The sequence below is a fragment of the Lutjanus erythropterus genome, chromosome 18 (genome assembly GCF_056507025.1).
Source record: "Lutjanus erythropterus isolate fLutEry1 chromosome 18, fLutEry1.hap2, whole genome shotgun sequence".
Lineage (NCBI taxonomy): Eukaryota > Metazoa > Chordata > Actinopteri > Lutjaniformes > Lutjanidae > Lutjanus > Lutjanus erythropterus.
In genome coordinates this window covers 1342967-1366050 of record NC_139334.1, presented here as the reverse complement: position 1 = coordinate 1366050, position 23084 = coordinate 1342967, and the positions used below count along the sequence as shown (strand labels likewise).

At 38.8% G+C, this 23084-nt stretch overlaps 2 protein-coding genes across 3 annotated transcripts in view; one reads left to right on the top strand and one right to left on the bottom strand.

Moving 5' to 3' along the window:
- Positions 1-8302: 8302 nt before the first annotated feature.
- Positions 8303-11237, top strand: mrpl33 (mitochondrial ribosomal protein L33). The gene is made up of 4 exons (XM_084743191.1): positions 8303-8442; positions 8875-8893; positions 8987-9093; positions 10799-11237. Exons 1-4 carry the CDS (start codon positions 8421-8423, stop codon positions 10846-10848), a joined length of 198 nt encoding a protein of 65 aa, XP_084599317.1. The 5' UTR covers positions 8303-8420; the 3' UTR covers positions 10849-11237.
- A 118-nt stretch (positions 11238-11355) lies between these two features.
- The window catches only part of rbks (ribokinase), a 54733-nt gene continuing 43004 nt past the window's right edge, over positions 11356-23084 (bottom strand). For both annotated transcript variants that reach the window (XM_084743189.1, XM_084743190.1), the window contains exon 9: positions 11356-11675. In XM_084743189.1, the coding sequence (XP_084599315.1) occupies positions 11502-11675 (174 nt within the window). In that variant the 3' untranslated portion in view covers positions 11356-11501. The remainder of the gene's footprint in view (positions 11676-23084) is intronic.

Sequence of the window (23084 nt, the reverse complement as noted above, 5' to 3'; positions counted from 1 at the left end):
CTGCACACATGCTGCTTAAAACTATTAATAATAATCAGCTGGTGGACACAGGAAACAGGCACTTTAGCAGCAAGTGCTTTGGTTGTTATATAAAATAGATTTCATTCAGTTTAGAAACGACATTAACGAGTACGTCAGATGTATGTAAAGTTAGTAGTGTCTAGATTTTTCCTTCTTTTCTCATTGTGGTTACACAGCTCAACAGTCATTGGGCTAAAGTATTGTCTTAAAGCTGCACTATTCAATATTTTTATTCTAACAATGGATCAAATGACCGTATAATACAAACAGTTGCACTCCTACTGACAAACCCACAGATCCTCATCATCCAACTCTCAGTTCTTCTCAGCTCTACAGAGATTTTTAGCCTCTTTCAGCTCACTGTTTTGGTTTTACAGCCAGAAACTTTACTGTTTTAGTTCACTCTGACCACTCATTAACTTTATTTGATGCTAATGGCATTTGTTTTCAATAACGCACTGAACAGAAACAAAGTTAGAGACCAGCTGGTGAAAGTATTAAGCATTTAATTGCTAAAGAGCTAACTACTCTAATAAGACCAGAATAGAGCTAAAAGAAGGGTTTATAGTGCACTTACATAAGTGAAGTCATCAAAACATTTTTTTTTAAATTTGTTTTGGTTTTTCATTATGTTGCAAAGCTGCTCCTGTCCCTGACTCAAACTTCAAAATCTATGAAAAAAAGAGGTTCTGTTCATAATTTGAAATGGAAACATGTGGGCTGATTGTTGCCAAGTCAGACCTCAATATGAAAAGAGAAAAATAAATATAATTTCAAATTAATGCTACAGTTGCTCTCTGTTTGCTCTAACAAAATCTAAATGATCAACTAGATATTACTAAATACTAATTTGCTCTTGTGAATCCTTTTTCTTTTCACATTAAGGGCAGATGCATTTTATTTGTTATGTTTGTTTGTTCATCAGACACTTTAGTGTGATTTGGTTGATTCTTGTAATGACGAAGTTTCATACACTGTTCAAAATATATACATAATAAATGTATGTTGTTGTATATCTTTGTATTGTAATTGTCAACTTTATTCATACAGTGTTTCAGCAATCCTAATTCAACTTTTTATTTTCCAATCTTAGGTTGTTTTTCAGCTTCATATAACTTCCAGACAGACGCGTAGATGGATGAATGAATTGCTTATGTTCTTTTTCAGTTTTTTATTCAGGCAAACATTAAATAGGTCAGTACGGCAGTCTGTTAAATAACAGAAATATATGAGTGACCAAGTGAATCTATGAGTGAGTAAGAGAGACAGACTGAGCAAGTGAGTAAGTGAGTAAGTGTTTTTTCACCCACAAGCCCCATCATTCCTATTAAAGACATAAATCTTAAAAAACGGGTCACAGATATGTAGATATATGTTACAGGCTGAGTAATTTCCTAAAACTGATAGCCAGTGTAGTCATTATCAATCATGACTCAAACAGGTGTAAACACTGTACTGCATTATCCATGGATTGATAATTACAGTCTGTGATGTTCTGGCAGGCATTTACAGCTCCAGGTCAGTGTATGTGGGGTTGATGCTTAGAGTGACATGTCCTTATCACAGCAAGTGTCCTCTTTTACATTTAAAGGCTAAAAGTACAGTACAAGGTAGGCAGAGACAGGAGAAGAGTGAAGCGGGAGAGGAGCGGAGACAGAATATTTTTACATCAAACTTCGCAAATTTGTGGTGTATTTTGTCCAAACTGGGATCATTGATTGTTGGAATAGTGGAAACAAAACCAAAATGGTTTTACTGAGTTTGATTTTGCATCTGTTGAAACTGACTGAAGATGGCAATGCTAACTGGCAAGCATTGCTTACGTTAAACACTATACAAAAAGACAGTAAATACTTTCAGCAATATGAAGAATTGGCTATGTATCTAATTCATGCTTCAAATAAGGGGCAGCATATATACATATATATATATATATATATATATATATATACATATATATATACATATTGCTGGAGTAACAAAGTGCAGCTAACTGTAGCTGCCATTAGCCAATTAGCTCAGTTATCCATGCAGCTAGCAGTACTGTTGGCTGGGTCTGCCTGGACTAGAGGCTTGAGCACCAGGGATATGAAGCACAACATGACATTACTAGGCAGGACAGGCTGGGGCTAGCTGGTTAGCATGCTAACTTCAATAGATATCTCTGCAACAAAAAACTTACACGTCTTTAATGTAATGTCAGAACTGTTATTTCTTCACATTCTGTTGATAATTTTAGTTGATTTATGAATATTTCAAATTAAAATTCTCACATATTGCAACTTTAAAGTAGGTACAAACTAGTGTTGAAAAGGAAACAAGGCTCATTTTTGTCATTTGATTTACAGGGCACTTCAAAACATCCATTGAGCACAGTTCTGGCCTGGATTGCTCTTAAAACTTGTTCTGCATTTACAAGTATGTCCTTGTATGTCTTCAACCTTAAATCTTAAATTAACTACCACTCAGATCTGATTTGTGCTCCTTGACTTGTTTTCCTAACAATAAACTGCCAAATCTCAAAAATCCACAAGACTCTGAGCCATACCTGTTCACTTACTGTAAGCTGCTTTGGATAAGATCCTGAGCTCAAGTGTCTAAAATAGAAATTAGCGCCTAAGTGATAGAGAATCTGGAAAATAATAGGTCATACATGAAAAGAAAGAGCATGTGAGATGGAGTGAAGAGTATAAGTGCGATGAAGTGGGAGAAGGAAAGAGTAGCTAACGTCCGGAGTGGCTGTGGAGAGCGCTGAGTGGGTGGGGTGGTGGAGGAGGTGGAGGAGGTGGAGGAGGAGGAGAAGAGCCGAAGCTGGAGCTAGTGGTCTCAGCCTCCTTCTCAGAATTATCCCTCAGTGACGCAAACTCCTCCACTCACATCCTGACAGCTGCTCCCTGCCTGGTTACAGCGCTCCTCGGCCTGTCCAATAACATTCAGGCTCATTTCCGCTTTAATGCATGGCTTTCCCCTTCTGGGTTTACCAATGCCGCTCCATTTAGGCTCATTAGTGCATGTTCATTTACTACTTTATGTTTCCATCTAATCTGTGCACTAGTGGGACCTCGGTGTCGCATTCACACTGGAGCTCCTTTTCTGGATGAAAAGAGGCTCTGGAGAAAAATAAGCCATTATTGTTACTCCACTGGTCTCAGGCATTGTTCTTCCTGAGTGACGACATACAGACTGAAATACACCGGATACTCGAGAGGTAGTTGGAGGGCCCTCAGTGGATTCAGAGCCAAGCCACCTCCTCTTTTGATAATAGCCACCCCCGTGTCTTACAATGGATCAAATAATAATACTGACAAGAATAGGGTTATCAGACAATGTGGTCACGTTCTCGTAATATTTATGAGAAATTATTACTGATATGACGAATGATTTACATTCTGTGACTGCAGATTATTATCATATAGGTTTAAGGCAAGCAATACTACAGCCATTGTGAGGCTGACTGTGCTGTACAAATATATAAATATTTGTTTTAACTTAAATAAGTGAGTGTCTGGACTGCCTTTAAATTTTTAAGTTAACTGAATTTGTGAAGACAAGTTGAGGTAATTTTGGAATGATTCAAAACAAATACATTTTTTAGTCAAATAAACTTGATATTTAATTTAGTTGTACTTTAGAAAACATGTTCAAAAACCTTAAGATATTAAGTTGAAATTCTTACAGAATTCATCAACCTCAGCTTTGTGTTTAGTGCCAATTAGCTAATGCTAGCATGCTAATAAGCTAAAAGAAGACAGTGATTGTGGTAAATATTGGGCCTTTACCTGCTAAAGATCAGTCACTGTGTAACAATGCTATTGTGATCATGTTAGCATGCTGACTGACTTTAGCTAATTAGCAACACAAAGCGTTTTGCAAGAATAATAAACCAAAATATGGAGCAAATTAAATATTGATATGATGATATGGATTACAATGCATCGTTACGTAAATAAAACCATCACACTGTGTAAAAAAATTGGTAAAATTACCTCCACCACTGCCAGATACACACATATTTAGATTAACATCAATAATTATGCACATTTAAATGCCATTTGTTAAATATGTAATTCACACTCCACATTTAAACTTCAAGTAAACTGCCATAAACTTATTGCAGTTTATCGTAAGTTTATTGTTCTTCAATTTAAAATGTATTTTAAAGTCGTAATCCTGCTAAATAACCCCAATTTTCACTAGGTGTATCTATAATCTGATTACATCTTGTTTTGTGTAACTATAATGGAATACAGTTACCTTTTTTGTATCCTAATTACACAATCCTGCTACATGTAATCCGTTACTCCCCAAGCCTGAACGTGGCACTGGCAGAGGTTGTTTTGCCTGTAAAGTGAATACTTTTCATTTTATATTTTGACTACATTTTGCTGGTAATACTTACACATATTCAGTAAAAATATTGATGCAGGACTTGTAATGAAATATCTTTACATTGTGGTACTGGCATACTGAGTTGTAGAAAAGATTTGGGTAGAATTAAATGAAAAGTGTGACGCTGCTAACTACAAATTTTCATATTATCTCAGTTCATGACACCAGCTACCCAGACGTCCTGTTTTTTTGTCTGCATTGTGCACAGAGAGGTAAAACGTCATGAGAGTGAAACCAGTTATCAGTAATGAAACTCTGAACATGCCCTTTTATGGAAACTACTTCCATTCCTACATAGTTGTAAAAAAAAAAAAAAAAAAGACAAAAAACGTTTCTATTTGGTCAAGGATAAATTCTCACTGCACCAGTGCACACAAGGCTATTAAATTTCTACTTTGTGAGGAGTTAAGGGGACTTCCATGGTGACATTATTGGTATCTAAGCTATTCATCTGTCTGTCTGAGCACTTTGAGAGGAATAAAAGGCCTTCACTGAGGTTTTGGGACATTCCACAGTGTATCTTTTTCCTCACAGCCCATTCATGAAATATGAGTTGCTGCTTCCCTGAGGCCACAGACATGATGACCAGCAACAACAACGAGCGACACTGTCATCTTTTTCCACGACGGTTTTAATCATTTTGTTTATGCACGGGACTAAATCCATTTTAATTAAGTTGAAGTGAAATGAGATGAAGCTAAGTCGAGTGCGAAATTTGTGCGAAGAACGAAAATAGCTGCAGCACTTGCACCATTGTTTCAGAAGGAAACAGCAGTTGTGGACAGACTTTCTCTGTTAGATATCAAAAGAAAAAAATATGACACGAACACATTCGCCACAACTGAATCTAACAATCCCATTTTGGTCAGAAATTCTTAGCAGATGCTCATTTGCTCTCCTGGCAGCTGCCAGTGTCTTACTGCAGAAACACAAGGAACATGAACTAGAAGAACTCAGTTCCCCTTTTTCCAGTAAGGACAGATACGGTTTTATTAGACGCAAACAGGATAAAAATGGAGATGCTCAGGTATAACTGGCTGTGCAACAAAACAAAAAAACCCTCCCCTCTTAATCATCATAGTAGTTTCATTTATGCACCCAGCTCAGACCTTAAAGGGAAAATCTGGCACTTTTCATGTAGTAAATTTAGTCAATTGAAGCAATTATCTTGAAGACAGAGTTCCAGTGCAACAGAATCTGTTGTCTAGATGAGGATTTCTGTCACCTGGAATTATGTTCTGGCCAACAAGTAGGCAAAGTTGGTGATATACAGCAACATGTGCGTGGAAGCTTGCATGCAGTGCGTTGCTAGATGAGGTTAGGTTGAACTTTATTGTCCAGGATGTGGAAAATTGTCTTTGGCTTAACCACAATCAGCGCGGGTTACAAACAAGAGAGTAGCACAAAAAAGTCCAGTTAACAATATTAAAAAACAATTAATCATCCACAATGTGGAAAGTATTTAGCTTCACCATGTTCAACATAGATTACAAAAAAAAAAACAATAGTGAAAAACAGTGAAGTGGGAGAGCTGGAGTTTAATCTTTGATCTGCAATTTAAGTGCAGTTCATTAAGCCTATTACAAAGGGTACAAAATTCTGCAATTGTACAAAGTCAGCAAAGATAGTCGGCAGTCCTGTGCAACTGACTGTATTTTAAATAATTTGATGATTCAAGTGCACAATTGATTGTGTATTTATTTAAACAGTTTAACAGTTTAATTACCTTTGGAACAAACGATTTCTTTGGTGGCTTGAGACTGTCTAAAGTCATTCCCAAAGACTGGGTTGGGACCCACAGGAGTGTCGTAGGAATTAATAATTATTATTATTATATTTGTTGAAATATTGTTTGAAATTTGTGTTGTGTCTGCAATACACCTTTTATAAACCATTTAAAACGTGTGTTTTAATGTACTGATGAGGGGAAAAAACAAGAGCCTGTTAACTCCATCTAAATGCATTACTACTTATTTGTGAAGTAGGTTAAAATGTCCACTGTTGTTTTGTCGTGCGGCTCAGTGAGCAGGAGAACTCAGCTTTCTTTGCAAGTATATCATGCACTGAGGAATTTCTTGCTTCAATTGACTACAGTTACCATCAACACTGACTGGACATCCACATGAAAAGCACAGAATGTTTCCTTTAAAGGCCAACATTTATGGTGATTTTTTTGGCTGGATATGGGATATGATATTTATTAGTATGTTTTCATTTCTGTAAAGTCAAAAATAAAAACCAACCAAACGGGCTCTAGATCGGACCTTTTCTGTTTTTTTGTGCGTTTTGCAGTCACTGCAGGTTCTCTTACATGCTTGTTTTCACAATGTCCAAATTCACTACCAGCAATGAGTCACCAAATAAAATGTGCTGTTCACTTGAATAAAATAACAGTTTTCTCTGCATTTAAACATTATTGTGAACATTTGGGAGCATTTAGGTCTTGTTGACATTTTAATGTGGAAATATTACGTTATAGTTTTAAGTGCCTTTAATGTTTAAACACACACAAGCTGCAAAATCTTGAGTCCAGTTTAAAGGAACAGGAGCAACTGACTAGTTTACTTTGGTCAGAAAGGGTGTGAATTTAAGCTATTTTCTCTCTCTTAAACAAGAGCCTGAAATTTTCCACTGTCACACCAATCACTTGCTTCAGTGTCTCTTCTGGAATAATCAGATTAAAGGATTGCTTAAACCTGCTTTAGTCCCTTTCAAATGCAAGAATGTATTCAGTCCACCTAAAATGTACCTCGACTGTGTTGAAATGTAGGTCCAGATGATAGAAAATTGTGCACTACTTTGGAGTGAGAAAAACGTGAATTGTGGACATTCTGGAGAAAGAGACTGACATGGATTAACACACAAATGTTGCTGAATATGATGTCCTGCCAAGTGACTAATTCAATATTCCCTAAAATATGATTGAGCAAACAATATTCAGACTTAAATACACAGAGTTTCCTGGACTGAGTGTTTGGTCTTTCTATTACACTATCAATACAGTATTTGGTTATGATGATTAACTAGTAATTATCCTGAATCGATTGAAAGAGAGGAAATTTATATTTATGGATTTGCAGCGCAATAATGCAAGGATCAAGGATGAGCTTTGGACTGTATCACAAGTATAAAATAGGTGCTCAGTTGTTTCTATATTTGTGTTAAATCATATGAGGAATAAATTTCATTTAAAGTTTTAAAAGGTATTTATTTTTGTTTAGGAGAATTTTTAGGAATTCTGATCTAATAGCCAATACTCAGGTTTTCCATACTTTTTGAGATTAAACCTCCTCCTTAAACCAAGGTATCTGATAAATATTGCCTCAGAAATGTATTACACGCATACATAAATACATACATTCACAGACTATAATATCAATATTTTGTAATTTCGGTAGTGATGTGTTATCAAGTGTGTTCTGTACCATTGGAGGGTTTTGTGTCACCTTAATATAGTAGCAATAACTCATCTAATTTGAGCATTTTGCAATTTGCATCCATTAAATGCACAACAGTCCTTTTTCACAGCAGCAATTTTGACATGAAATAGTAAACACAGGAGTTACCAATAACACTAATTCAGGTCCTGTTTGATTGTGGTCAGACAGAGTCAGGGTGCTGCTGTTGTGCAGGCTGGTGCATCAGATGGAAAGGTACCTTAATTATTATCATTGATAACACCTGTGTTTACCCTACTATTTCATCTTAACTTGACTGCATTGAAAATGTCTGCTTTGTATTATTTAAAATCCATGAATAAAGTTTTAAAAAAGGGGTCAGAGTCATTTGCAGACATCATGTGTACAATACATTTGTTAGTTTCAGCCTGGCTGTTGTTGAATGTATCACCACTTTGAAAACGTTAGGTTTTGACTCCAGGTGAACTGCGCCTTTAAAAGGACCCGGAAGTGCTTGTTAAACCGGATGTACAGACCTCTCAATGTGACTTACCCTGGCTAAGACTGTTATGCTTTAATACTGTCTGCTGGTTGTAGTTTAAAGTGTATAAAATGTTTCTTACCACCGTCAATTGTGAGTATTTTCATCATTGTATGAGTGGGTTACGTGCACAAGCAGGGCTGCCGTAGCTAAAGTAACCAATCACGTAGCTAACTCACAGCTAGAGTTAGCTACGTTAGCTGCTAGCGGTAATTCTCCGGTGTCAACACAACCCAACGTGACATTGTGTAGAAGTTTGTCTTTAACCACCTATTCATGTATTAACTATCAGCATTTAGTGACAGTGTTGTGAGTTTCAGCTGTTGTCATATTTAGCTGTTACTGTGGTGGATATAACGGTTAGCTTTAGCTAGTAACTAGCTGACCAAGTGTTAGCCCGTTTACTTGTTTACGTAACTACAAACGTACATATTCACGTTATTTGGCTAGTTTGTGAAGCATTAGCTTAATCGTGTTAACGTGTCTGATTCTAATACAAGTCCTCTGCTCTTTTTCATTCATCAGTGGCCAAGGCCAAATCAAAGTAAGTTGTTAAACTTTAGCCAAACAGGACCAAATACCATGTACAGGGTGAGGTGCAGTCACTGCAATGATCCCTGATGTTCTTCTCCATCAGGACCATCCTGGTGCAGATGGTGAGCGCTGCAGGAACAGGCTACTTCTTCAACACAAAGAGGAACCGTCTCAGAGACAAGCTGGTGCTGCGAAAACACGATCCGTTTGGTAAGATACATATGACTGAGCAGCTGCTCGTGCTGTGCACCTGTAACATGCACACAAGTATTAAGCATCAGTCTGTGCTGAACAAGATAAAAGGATAAATCCGTGTTTATGGTAACCATATCAAGGTGTTAATGTCTTGACTGGCCACTCTAAACTACCACCTAGATTCTCAGCGAGGCAACATCAGCACCACTGTATATATCTGTATTTTTGCAGGAGTGTGAATACTTAAAATACACTCATCAAAAATATCTCGTTTTAAACTGGCAGACATGAAAGAATACATGAGTAATAACTGTATTCAGGTCACTGTGTCGAAACTGATGCATATTCATTTATTTGTTATAAACCACTGAAGTAGATAACTATATGTAATAACTGTCATACTACAGAGTATTTAAGAACTTAAATCACAAATTTCAAGTCATAAAGTCACTCCAGTGGACCATGAATCTGGTAAGACCAGGTTATAATGTTATTGAACACAAGTATTTAAACATATTTGTTCTAAACTCAGAATAATCCAGTTTAACTATCATGATGCACTCATTGATTCCACTGTCATGTCTGCACAACAGTTTTGATCCAGTCAACATACAACTGCATTCCCTACCAGGAGTGTTTCAGAAGTGCTTCTACAACAGACCGTTTTGCCCTGCTGATTTTGTTTCCTTGCTCAGATTTCACTGATTTGGTCCCCTGTCCATGATTTTTGTGCCACTACCTTAGATAAATGTTAAATGAGGTTAAGTCTTGAAAATTTGTAAAATGCTTTATTTTATCTGTTATGTTTTCAAGGTTAGGAAAATGTTTGAATTCTTCTTGAAAGATTCTTGCTTTTCGACATAATCCAGTGTTCCATCTACACAATCACTCACGTGAAGCAAAAATCTAGTAGTATTTAAAATGAAACAATTCTGTCGTCGTATTTGTTGTCTCTTGGCTCACATCAGGCACAAGGTGGAGCTAGATTGACTGATGTGGCTGCAAACATTTTACCATGTATGATAACAGAGGTTCTGAGAGTCTATAATTTTTTGGTATAGGTACCTTGAAACCAGTGAGAAAAAACAACTGCACACTGTCTTGCTTACTGATGAAATATTTATTTGATTACAGTGTTTCAGTGTTTACATGGGCACCATCACCACATATCCCATTATTTATACAAAGGAGCTACCAAAATCATCCAATCAGAGGACAGCAGAGACTAGTTTGACTGATCCCCTTGAACCCCTCAAAGTATATGCATCACCAGTCAGACAGCGGTATTAAAACACTAGAAAGACACAAAATGACTCAATATGATGATACTAATAAATTTTAGCTTAAAATTCAGTCAAATCAATCTGCATTTCTCTGACTGGATGATGGAGGCAGCTCAGATATATGGATAGAAGATAGAGATATATGGAATTGCTGTCATGCTGTACATGTACCCGATGAAGGTCAGACAGACCGAAATGTAATTAAATAAATATTTCAGCAGTAAGGCAGACAGATGTGACATGAACACTGGGAGTTACTCGTTAGAAGAGAACTGTTGACAACACTTCCACTAAATTGCCATCTGTCTAAATCATCAGCTACAAACTCCAGCTCTTATTGTGCCACCCATTTCTCCTTTGTGTTGCTTTTATGTAAAACAGTTCTCTTTTTATTTCATCCAGGTGTTGTCTTTAAAATCTGCTCTCTGTCTTTGCAGTGAACAAGCACGTCCTATTCTTTGAGAAGAGGAAGATCAGATCGATTTAACAATGCACCAAAATAAATGGACATCATAAACCTGCCTGGTTTAAACAGACTATTTTTATTGTCATGGATTACACAAGGTGTTTCGTCAGGCACTGTTTCTGTTTTGGCTGGCTGACACGTTTTTAGAGGATTTCTTCTTCTCGGATCAGTCGAAAGCCTTCTGCTGTCTCCACTGCAACAGTTCAGCGTGATGCAAACCTCAATGGAGCTTCAGGAAAGTCTGGATTACCACCATTTTAAACAAGCTTCTACTCATGTAAAAGTGATGTTATTTACTGGGGCCATCACAGCTGTCTTGATGCATGTTAGAGTGTTATTAAAGGTGTAACTAAACCAGCTGTGAAATATGATCTGTTCGGGGAAAATAAAGTCTGTTATGTGTTGTACAAGCTAAGTGGTAAGATGCTTGTCGATTATTAAATTGTTTAAAACTGAGATTAAAAATGTTTTATGGAAAATAACACTGTAAGAAGGCCTGTCATCACATTGTCACTGTTCATATGTCTGTTGAAATTAAAACCATGCTGGACTTTATATTCAAGTTACACCATTAACAGTCTTGATTAGTTTCATAATATTGTTAATTTGCAGATTTGTCAAAAGCAGCTCATTTCATTAGTCTGTTTACACTGGTCTACTCCCTGATTGGCTGCTCAGAACAGTTCAGCTGGTAGCTCTTTTCTGAAGGGGTAGGACTTCTGTGTGCCGACCGCCTGCACGCTCACTCCTGCCACCCAATTGGCTCTGCGGACCATCTCCTCCAGGGGCATCGTGGGATAATGAGCCATGTAAAACGCCAGCGCTCCAATAAAGCTGTCTCCTGCACCCTGGGAAGAAACAATATTACAACAACAACGCTTTATTAAATTTCACCCGTGGTTCAAGCGGTTCCACTGAGTGCTGCACTCAGCAGAATCATAAAATCAAGTGTATGTGAGGAGCAATAAGACAGTGAATCCACATCAAAATTATGATTTTAACTGTTTCATACTGTTTGAAAGAGTGTAAGAACGCAGTAAATATGAGGAGATGGGATGGTTCATTCAATCAACTGTGAACAGCAGGGGGTGCTATGGCATTTGTCAGCTGTTTTACCAAGTCTTGTGCTGCTGCCTGAAGTCGGCACTAGTTGAAAAAGGAGTTACTGAAAATGTTATGAAAGTGTCAGTCAGCTCTTTCAGAGAAAACATCTGTATCATGGGCATTAATCATAACCACACAGGCCTTCTCATAACACCAGCAGAATGAAAATCAGACGTAATAATGAGCCCATGAAGCAACTGAGGCGGAATGATGGGTACATCCTTTAGTAATTTCGAGAAAAAAGGGTTAATCTTTTTTACTGAAATACAAGGAATGGAACAACAAATGTGTGCAGATTTAATCATTACCCAGGGCTCAATAATAAGGATTTCCCAGGGCAAGTAAAATGTCATGTCATCGATTAATCTTTAGAGTAATTTTTCATGCAAAAATATCAGAAAATGCTTTTTTCAGTCTTTCAAATATAGAGAATCCCCACTTTTTCTGTTTATTACCATATTAAACTGAATATCTTTGTATTTTGAACTGACAAACAAGACACTTTAATACATAATTTAAATTGGAATGGACATTTTTCACTATTTTCTTACCTTTTAAAGACGTTGCAGCCCTAGCTTAAACACAACAATAAACTTTAATCTTTGTTGTTATTATATATATGTTGAAGTGAGTTATGGATTTGATAAAAGATTATTTATTTATTGTATTTGAACTTTCTTTTCCTCTTCTATAAGGGAAAGGACAGGTTAAGAGTGTAACACCAGGGCTAAACAAAGTGAAACTTTTCATTTTTTAGAGGCTGTAATGAAATTAAAACAGACTAACACTGACATAAGAATGGTCAGTTTGTTTTGTATGTTGTGCACAATGTTCTCTGGATAACAAAATATAGACAAATATGGCTGTGAATAATAATTATTTTCATTGTCCCTTTAATGTGCAGATTGATTTCTTGATTAGTTGTTTGGTCAATAAAATATCTGCAAATGGTGAAAATAGCCCAGGGTGACATCCTCCAATGTCTTGTTTTATTCACAAGCCAAAGATGTTCAGTTGACTGTGAGAGGACTAAAGAGACCAGAAAATATTTGCATTTAAAGGGACAGTTCACCCCAAACTCAAAAATAGATGTTTTTTCCCCCTGGCCTGTGGTGCTATTTATCAATCTAGATAATCCTGGTGTGAGTTGCAGAGATCTGGAGATATCAACCGTAGAGATGTCTGTCTGCTTTCCAACATAATGGGACTAAATGGCACCAAAAAATACATTTGCAAAAAAAAAAATAAAATAAATAAATAAATAAATAAAAAATCACAACTTGGTTACTCAAGATAACCCACCCACCTTGTTGTGAGCAGTTTCATGTAAGAACTCCTTCCTTTCTAGTAGAAAGAAATTAATTCAGGTAGCTTCGACTACAGAAAGAAAGTAGTTCCTACATGAAACTCACAACAAGGTCTGTGAATTATTTGGAGTAACTGGGTCATGATTTCAGGAAAGTGACACTGATTTAGAATATTTTTTTGTGCTTTGAGCACCACAAACTGAGTGCCATCTAGTCCCATTTGATTTGAGAAAAGGCAGAAATCTTTAATATAGATATGTCCAAAACTCTACAACTCACACAAACAGAATCCTGATGGATAAACAGCACTATAAGTAAGAGGAAAAATATATATTTTTGATTTTGGGGTGAACTGTCCCTTTCAAGAATTACTCAAAATAGTTGATTAACTATTTGCAACTATTAATTTAATTGCTGCAGCTGTACAACCGCTAATAAAAAAAACCAAACAACTAAAAAACAAACAAAAAGAGCCACTGAGTGAACTAATTGCTTTTCAAAGTCAGCTGAGCAGCACATGGCTGCTTTAATGACTCGTCAGTGGCTTCACCAGATTTGCCAGCAGCTCTGGTTTTGGCCGTCTCTGAACAGATAAATCATGCATTTTTCTCTCCTCATCTATTGATAGAGATGGAGATGGAATGTGCCGTCTACGCCCTGGAGGGGGGCTGGCTGGAACGGGATGCCGGGGGTGCGGGAGGGCTTGCTGATGGGAAAAGGCACAATGGTATGTGGCGACACGCTCATGTTTAACCACAAACGGCCCCCCGACGCTGGTTCTCACAAGCCCGCTTCATTACTCATCACTGCGGCTCTCAAAGGAGTTCATTGCACTCTTCTCGCTTCTGAGCACCTCTGTAAACCCCCCTCCCCTGCCAGCACCCATCATCCTCCAACCTCAAAGTAACCCTTTTGTCAGGGTGTGCTGCACTCATACAAATAAGGGTTTCATAACGGTTCTTCCACCCAGAACCATTTGCTTCTGAAGAACCCTTTTTTGAAGAAAGGGTTTGTCAAGGGTTCTTTGCAAGAATAAGAGCTGCATTAAAAAACATTTTCATCCAGAGAACCCTTTTTGGGAAAAAAGAGTTCAAAGATTATTGAAATCCTTAAAGAACTTCTCCCTCAAAGTTTTTTGTATCATAAAAGTGTTTTCAATAGAACCTCTTGGGCTGGTTCTACGTAAAACCCTTGGCATATAAAAAGCTTCTGAATAGACCCTCCTGAATGAATGAATGAATCAGTGTTCTAGATAAAACCCTTGTAAAACAAAGGGGTTCTAGGGAGATCCCCCGTGTGGGTGCTAGATAAAACGCTTGTAATATTAAAAGGTTATCTGTAAAATACCTTGACTTTGTTCTAGATAAAACCCTTTGTATATAAAAAGGTTCTCAGTAGAACCCTCTGGGTGGGTTCTAGATAAAACCCTTGGAATATAAAATGAATCTTCGTAGAACCCCCTGGGTGGCTTCTTATTAGCACCATTAGAAGATGGATTGATTGTGGATAGAACCCCCAGAGAGGGTTCTGGGTGGAACCCTTACACCATAGAAGGGTTCTCTGTGTCATAAAAGGTTCTGCGTGAAACCTTTCATAGATGGTTTTAGGTGTATCTCTTTATGTTGGGTTCAGGGTAGAGCTTTCCAAAAGGGTTGCGAGTATAATTTTTATAAAAGGTTCTACAGGGGCCCAAAATGGATTCTCCAATGGGAACAAGCTGAAGAACCCTTTCTGGTTCTAGTTAACACTTTTAATTCTAAGAGTGCGGTTGTGCTGGGATGATTCAGTGACATGGGGCACACAACAAAAACCCTGACTCTGTCCCGATGGTGACGGGGCAGAGAGGGTCGTGCCCTGAGATGGACAGGGCAACAGGAACAGAGAGGACCTAACAGGCAGCTGGAGGGCACGGTCCAGACAACATGGATTTTTGTTGCAAGCACCTAAAACATTCTTTGATGAACCGGACGATAGATACGAGCAGCGTAGGAGGAAAGAAAAGTGTTCTGATTTGACATTTGAAAGGTCACGATTGCACCCCACCCCCACCACGGTGCATGCCACTGGTGTGACTCCTGGACTGCAGAGATGTTGGAAAGAGTGAGATCAGAGCTCAAACATTTCACAGGCCGGCTGGATTTCCATGTTTAAAGCCGTGGTGTGTTTATGTCTCCTGTCTGGTAGCTGGGCTGGGCTAGCGTTTGGAAATAAGGCTTTGGTGAGGCAGTCCCACTGGTTTGGCTCTCTGGCCCGTCTCCCAGTTCACACGTCGCAGGTTGAAATGATGATAGCGCTCCTGAGTGGGGGCTGGTGCTGCTGGTGGGAACCGATGACCAACGGAGCTCAGTACAGTGAGGGGGCAGTTTCAACAACTACTGTAGGTTAGGTAATAGGAAAAAAAAACATTTCCGTCTTTGCAGTCACAGAGATACATCATTCTTTGTGCACATGCCTCCTCATCTTTCTTTTTCAGTCACCAGTCAACCTGTAATCTCTGTCCAAAGTCCTGCCACAACAACCACCTTTGTCTAGTCAGACTACAGTAGGGTGAGGCTGAGACAGGTTTCTGAAAACTAATACTGCTATTAAAGGTTTAACTTGTGCTGGCAGTTAAAATCTGACAAATCTCATCTGAAAAACAGAATTAAGTATATATTGTTATTTATTCAGGGTGGGAAAGAAAACCCATAGACACTATTCATATTTAGACAATTTTCTACAAATTTTCAATTTTCATGAAGGAGAGAAGGAAATCATTTTGACATTTTGAAGGAAATCATCAATATCAGTGTCAGAGCCCATGCTACAAAAACCAACCAAAAAAAGAGCCTAGCAGGTATTTCAGGGAAGTTATTATGTTATTTGTGATCATGAATTAGTATTTGCTATCACAAATTGTAGTTTGTAATCTTTGATTTATAATTCACATTGTGCAAGACTCACATCTCAAAATGCTGCGTGTAGTATATGATTAAAGGGACGATTCACTCCAAAATCAAAAATAGACGTTTTTCTTCATCCCTCTAGTGCTGTTTATTCATCCATACTGTTTTGGTACGAGTTGCTGAGTTTTTGAGTCATCGGCTGTAGAGATGTCCGTCCTCTCTCCGGTGTAATGAATAAACTAAATGGCACTCGGCTTGTGGAGCTCAAAGTGCCAAAAGTGCCACATCTGAAAAACCCAACAGCAGTGTCTCTTTCCAGAATACATGAACCAGTTGCTCAAGATAATCCACAGACCTTGTTGTAAGCAGCTTCATGTAGGAACTATTTTCTTTCTGCCATCTGTTGCTTTCTGGAAATAGGAGGCATCTTCTCATGGACGAGAGGCTTGTGCTTGTGACAGCATGGGATGTAAATATTAATCATGTAACCTTTAGCCTCCATACGTAGATGCACACTTGCGCGGTAATAAGGTTGGTAGGTGTAGTTCGGTAGGAAGAAAATAGTTCCTACAGGAAACTGCTCACAACAAGGTCTGTGCATTATCTTGAGCAGCCGGATCACGCTGTCTGGAAAGAGACATTGATGTTGAGCTTTTTAAATGTGCTTTTTTGTACTTTGAGCACCACAAACCGAGTGCCATTTAATTCCATTATATTTAAGAGAACGCAGACATCCCTATGACTGATATCTTCAAAACCTGGCAAATCACATCTTAAATATCTGGATGGATAAATCGCACTAAAGGGAGGAGGAGAAATATGTCGTTTTGATTTTGTGGTGAATGGTCCCTTTAAACCTGTAATACCTGATTTCTTTGGCTACTACACAACACTGACATCTTATAAAATCTCTAAGATGATGTGGTGAGCTTGTTAGCAGAGCTGCCCTTTATCCAAAAGACACAAAGCAATATTAGCAATGACTACGTTTTCAGCTCTTTTTTGGTCTCCACCAGCTCCTGAAGGAAATATTTGGCTCTTTAGCTGCTAAAAGTTCCAATGTTTTTGCCAGCTAGTTGCTAACTGTGTCAGTTGTTTGGTGCTGGGAGCATTTTTTGCTGAAAAAAGCTGCCTGCTACATCTGGAAAGAATGCGAGTGAGTGAGACTGAACCTAAGCTATTAAATCATGTTTTTGTAAAAATTCCTGAGGAAATGACAGAAGTCTGGGACACATTTTCATTATAAAATAGCCTCAAAAAATATTATTATAATAGTACATTTTTATACCTATATTATCAGTAGGTATTGTGAATTTTAGATTGAGGTCTTTAACACACATTTGCAAATAGTGTTTTCTGGCACATTTAGAAATTAAAAAATTAAAGCAAACCAAAAAAACACTTCATAAATAACATATTTCACATATATAAAACTCCAAAAAATTAGAATTAAGTGTGTAAATGTTGATACTAATAATTTCTTAAGTTTTTTTTGTTAAGACATGATTTGTCTCAATTCTCAAGAATGGGTGTAATTTAAAAATGTCAAAATATTAATTAAAGCAGGACTGGCATTTTCTAATAAGCCGATCAACATCTAAATAAGTGCTAATGAAACAAGACTTCAGTGCTGCGATCTCACTTCAGGTGACTTGAGAGTACGAGTCACCATCGATCCCTCCTACTGTCTTATTATCAGCGTCTCTGGCATGTGACGCTACTGGATCCAGTGAATGAGGCTCAACGAGGCTGACAAGCGCTACCCCCTTCAGCCCCGCCACCGCTGCCCTCGACACAGTTTGGTGAAGGTTAGATCTCGAGGCCTGTCAGTCAAGTGACACAAGCGCTTGCCGCGGATGAGCCTTGACGCTCTTGCTGGTCCGCCGCGTCTTGATCTCCGCGCTGTTCCTCTGGCTGCTCTGCTCTGGTGCTCAGACTGAAGTTAGAAATTAGGATGGCAGGTGTGTCTGTGAGATGCTTAACAAATGAACAAAGTAAGGTTTATGGACTTCTCTTCTGTTTGATGTGTTTTAAGTGACGCTGCAGTAAAAGGGCCATCAGGGAGTCAGGGAACGTTTTTGGGAACTTCAAAAATTTTTCCTTAAACTTTTATACTTTATGGTTATGTTTTTGACCGATTGATTGATTAATGTAATGATTATTTGTTTGATTAGTTGACTAGTCTAACAACACATTTATCTATTCTTTTAAAGATTATTTTATCATTACTCGATTAATATAACAATTAATTTACCCAAGACTTGTCTCATTAACATTTCAATATTTTATTCAGTCATTGTCGTGAAGAATAGGCACCTAAAGCACATTAGAATAATGATAATAGTGGCATATTTTAAAATTATTACTATTTAGTAGACCATATTTTTCAGATGCCTGATAGTAAAAATACTGGACCTAAAATTCCAAAGGATTGCTGTGACACATATTAATTTAACCACTGTGTCAACCCTTTCCCTTCACCGGAGAATCAGTGTTTTTAATGAAGTACTTGACTTAAAACATGAGTTTTCTTCCTTACTGACGTAAAATACAGGTAAGATGATCACTGGGAAATATAGTTTTCCACCAGATTCACAGACTACAAAAGTCACAGACTGTGTAAGTAAGGAAAACAGAAAATATGAAAAGTAATAAAAATAACGTTAGATGACACGTAGTGTAATGTTGCATTAACAGCAGCAGTACAGAAATACATTTAATAATAGGGAAAAGAAGAAACAGTTGGAAAATTTATTTTAAGTGACTACCGCTGTCTCGCTGCTACTCCGGCACTCCGGTGCTTTCACTTCAGGTGTAGAGCAGTTGTTCAGCTGCGATAAGCCCAGGTTTAACAGGTTTGGTAGCTGCAGCTTGTTCTCCGACTGAATGCATCCATTGACCAGGTGTGGTAGTTTGTTTTGATGCACCAAAGCAAGTTATGCAAGTTGACAAATTTCCGTAATCAATGACGCTGACAAATCGTCCCAGCCCTAGACTCAGCAAACGGCTGTCTTCCTCAGAAGTGGTTACTGCACCTTTAATTCAGTGGATTTTTTTCTCATTTAGGACAGATTAAAATATTATTACGCTAGAGTGAGTCATCTTCAGTTGATTTTTACACAACAGTGACAACCTATGTCATGTTGAAAGCTTTCCATTTGCTGTTACAAACACTTTTGTATCTGGTAGGCTTTCACTGACAAAACTCCAGGGAAGTGACCTTTTTTTTAATGCTGTTGACAGCAGCATGAGTGCTGTGTGTGTTTAGAATAAATAGAAAGAAAAACTGAATAGTTAACACAAGCAATAGGCGCCATGGCTGTACAGACAAACAAAGGAGCGCATACAGAAACTCAGAAGTCCATCAACAGAAAATCCAAGGACAAAGACAACAGTAGCGCCCACACGCTTTGATTGACAAGTGATCTTTGTAAAGTGCAGTACAGAAACACCGCAGCAACGAAGCAGCAAAGACAAACAAAAAACAAACAGAACCTATAGAAAATGCAGATCTCATAAAGAGCTCCACGCTGCACATCTTTCATGTTACAGACTCTGCCGCGTGCACACTGAACCTTTCGAGCCTCCGCAACCTGTGACTGTATTTCTCACCCAGAGGCCTCCTGCGATCTTGACTCCCACCCTGATCTGACAGATGGAGCTGTGTGCCTTTAGCTCCTGAAGCCGCCAGCCTTTGTCAATGAAAGGCACCCCGGGGAGAGCAAAGACCAACTGAGGGGCAGCGATGACTCACAGTGGCTTCCACGTCCGGAAGCTTCCAGTAAGACTCGCAAACGGTAACGAGGGAGGAAGATTCAGAGATCAAAAAACACATCTAATTGGACCAATTAGGGCTCTTTACATCTTTGATCCATCCGCAGTGCTTTGTCTTAGTCCTCTTTCACTCCTTTGTGTATGACACTGAGCGACACGACTGTGCTGGCAGAGGACCGGCCTAACATCTGGGCTGCTGAACAGCAGCTGCTGTAGCATGTGCAGTCCATTAAGACATGGTGATGTGGCACTTTTCTGATTGTGTCACGCTGACCCGCAGTATGCAGGGCTGAGGAATGCAGTGCTCAGGAGGTATTCCCTTACCTTTGGCTTCCAGGAAGGAATTGTGTGATTGGTCCTCACATGTCTCCAGTCATAGGAGAAGACTGGGAATAATTTGACTGTCCAGACCCACCGTACAGCTGTAATGTCTGGTTTTGACAGCGCTGTCTACCTTTTGCCCAACACACTGGACCTCCCGGAGGAGTGGAAACCAAGGCCACCCAAGTCCTGCTAGGGCTAGAAGGCACTGTGTGTGCGTGTGTGTTTGTGTGTGTGTGTGTGTGCTACAGCCTTGTCTAACTGTCCACACAAAACAGCCAGGGCTCTGATCTCAGCGAGGGAAGCCTGTACTCAATTTAAGACAAAAAAGACACAAATGGATGAAGGGGGGAGGGATGGGGGAGACCCACAGTGGATGAGTGGATTTGCTTTGTCATCCAGATTCCCGACCCTGACTCAGCACGTAATTGCTTGTGCCGTGTGAGATGTGTTATTCAGACAGTTGCAGGAGGAGCAGATGATGAAACTGTTATAGTCAGGAGAAAATAAATTATTTGCAGCCACATCGCTAATAGAGACAGATCAATCAAAAAGAAGCATTTAGTCAAAACAAAGTGTCAAAACGCATCCACGTAAGACTGGTAAAAGGTGGATTTGTGTTTGTTCTGATTAGTAGTGCAGGGCAGGGGCAAACAGCCCACAGTGTGGCTGTATTGACTTTTCTACCCACACAACTCAGATTGGTATGCCCTGTTTTGAACTGGCTGTTGGGCCATTGAAAAAAAAAAAAAGCAGCGGATTTCCTCATCTAAAACTGTCACACGTGGGACACAGAGCAGCCTGTGTGCGTCGTGGAACCTCTTGCTTTTCATTTCAGTGCAAACTCATCTACGCTCTTAGAAATAAGGGTTCCAATAGGATGTTTCCTGAGGGCTGCCCAGAACAATTAGCCTCTGAAGAACCCTTTTTAGAAGAAAGGGTTTGTCAAGAGGCCTTTGCAAGACAAAGGGATCCATTAAGAACCTGTTTTACCCAAAGAGCTTTTTTTGGAAGAAAAAATTCTTCAAGGATTGTTGAGATCTTTGAAAAATTCTTTCATGAAGACATAAGAGAGATAAGCTATTCCTTTATAATCCCACAATGGGAAAATTTACAGCAGTTAAGTGAACAGCAAAAATATAAAGAAGCAACAATAAAAAAAATAAATAAATAAATAAAATATGCAAGAGGAAATATAAAAAAATATAGAAGAAATATAAAAATAAAAATAGAAACACTATAAACAGGTCCTTAGTACCATAATATCACAAGGTTCTCAATAGAATCCCCTGGCTGGGTTCTAGGTAAAACCCTTGACATATAATAAAGATCTTGGTGGAGCCTTTAAAAAAAAGTTCTACCAGGAACCAAAAAGCCTATGTGGAAAAGCTAAAGAACCCTTTATTGTTCTAGTTAGTACCTATATCTTTAGTAGTTAGAACAGAACAGACAAGTGCACAGCAGCATAATCAAATAAAGAAACCTGTAGTGGTTTATGTTAGTGGCTGTATGTAACATCAATGTCCACATATTGATGAATATCAGCATTACCACAGTCCACAGTACAACCACCTTCTTAGTCATCATAAGCCACTAGGTTCATTTATTGCGGTGGTTCTCATTCTTTTCAAGTCACAAACTTCCAGAAATATTAGCTTGGAGTTTGTGACACCTTTATTGCTGTTTTTTTAAGTTTTCCCCATTTCTGAAGCCAGCTGTATTTTGCACATTTTTGAGTGCTCATCCCTTATGTTGACTGTGTTCAGGGGGCTGATGCTGCTGAGAGCTGCTTCCCGGCTCTCATTCGGTGCTGCTTGCCTCAATACGTTATTTTATTTTGTTCTTCACAATCGTCTGACAACCCCTGGAAATTAACTCGCGACCCCTTGTGGTCCCAACCCCCAGGTTGAGAAGCACTGATTTATTGGTTTGGTTAATGGTTTACAGACTGATAACGTGTGTTTGTATTGGCTGATCAGGCTAATTTCAGCTAACTGTGCTAATACTGTTTTGTCTTCAAACAAAGTCACTTACTGTTATTGCACCACTGGTGTAGGCCGTAGAGCCCTGCAATTTAGCCGCAATTCACCAGTAAATTTGTAGTTATCAAAGGGCTAAGTGAATTTGCCCTAAAATGCCTTTATTCCATGCCTGGTAGTGGGTCACGCCACCCACAGCGCCCAACTGAACAGTAGCCTAGCTAAAATAGTGAGAAACCGCAAGTGACTCACTGTGTTGATATCGAAGAATCGCAGCCTAGAATGCGGCCTCAATTCACATCCGATACAAGTGAAGCTGGGGAGAAAAATCCTGATGCTGACAAGCTCGGAGCCCATCTTTCAAAAACATTTCTATCTCTATTGCCACAGACAAAAAACACACACACCATCAAAGCTGGAAAAACATGAGAGGTAATCATAACCAAAGAGGTTACCAGAACAGGCTTAGAGAAGAGAATAATGATCTTGATAACAACCTGTTGTTTTTTTTCCTCTCTCCAGTAAAAAAAAAACAGAAAGGGCCTTACTGGAAGAGGGATTATGATGTCCAAAAGAGTTAAACACTCCAGAATTTATGGGCCCATCAAAGAACACAAGGGGTGGGGTGAGAGTGTGTGTGTGTGTGTGTGTGAGTGGTGGGGGGGCATGCAGCAGGCCCGACCACAGCTTTCTGCTGACTGATGCAGGCCCAAGAGGTGAGTCATGGGAGAAGCAGGAGGGGTGGATGGAGTGGTGGGAAAGTCTCTCCTGGGGGCTATTGGGAAGTGGGGAGACTGAAGCTGGTGAATAAGGTAAGTTATTAGTGTCTGCTTGGAAATGTGGGGGCAAGGAGGAGGTCACACTGCGTTCAAGAAAGCGAGACCTTT

What these genes read in the sequence shown, in the direction of transcription:
- mrpl33 (XM_084743191.1), top strand. Translation starts at nt 8,421, where the DNA reads ATGTTTCTTACCACCGTCAATT. An exon ending in GCGAAAACACGATCCGTTTG is followed by an intron (nt 9,094 to 10,798) that starts GTAAGATACATA and finishes CTGTCTTTGCAG; the next exon opens with TGAACAAGCACGTCCTATTC.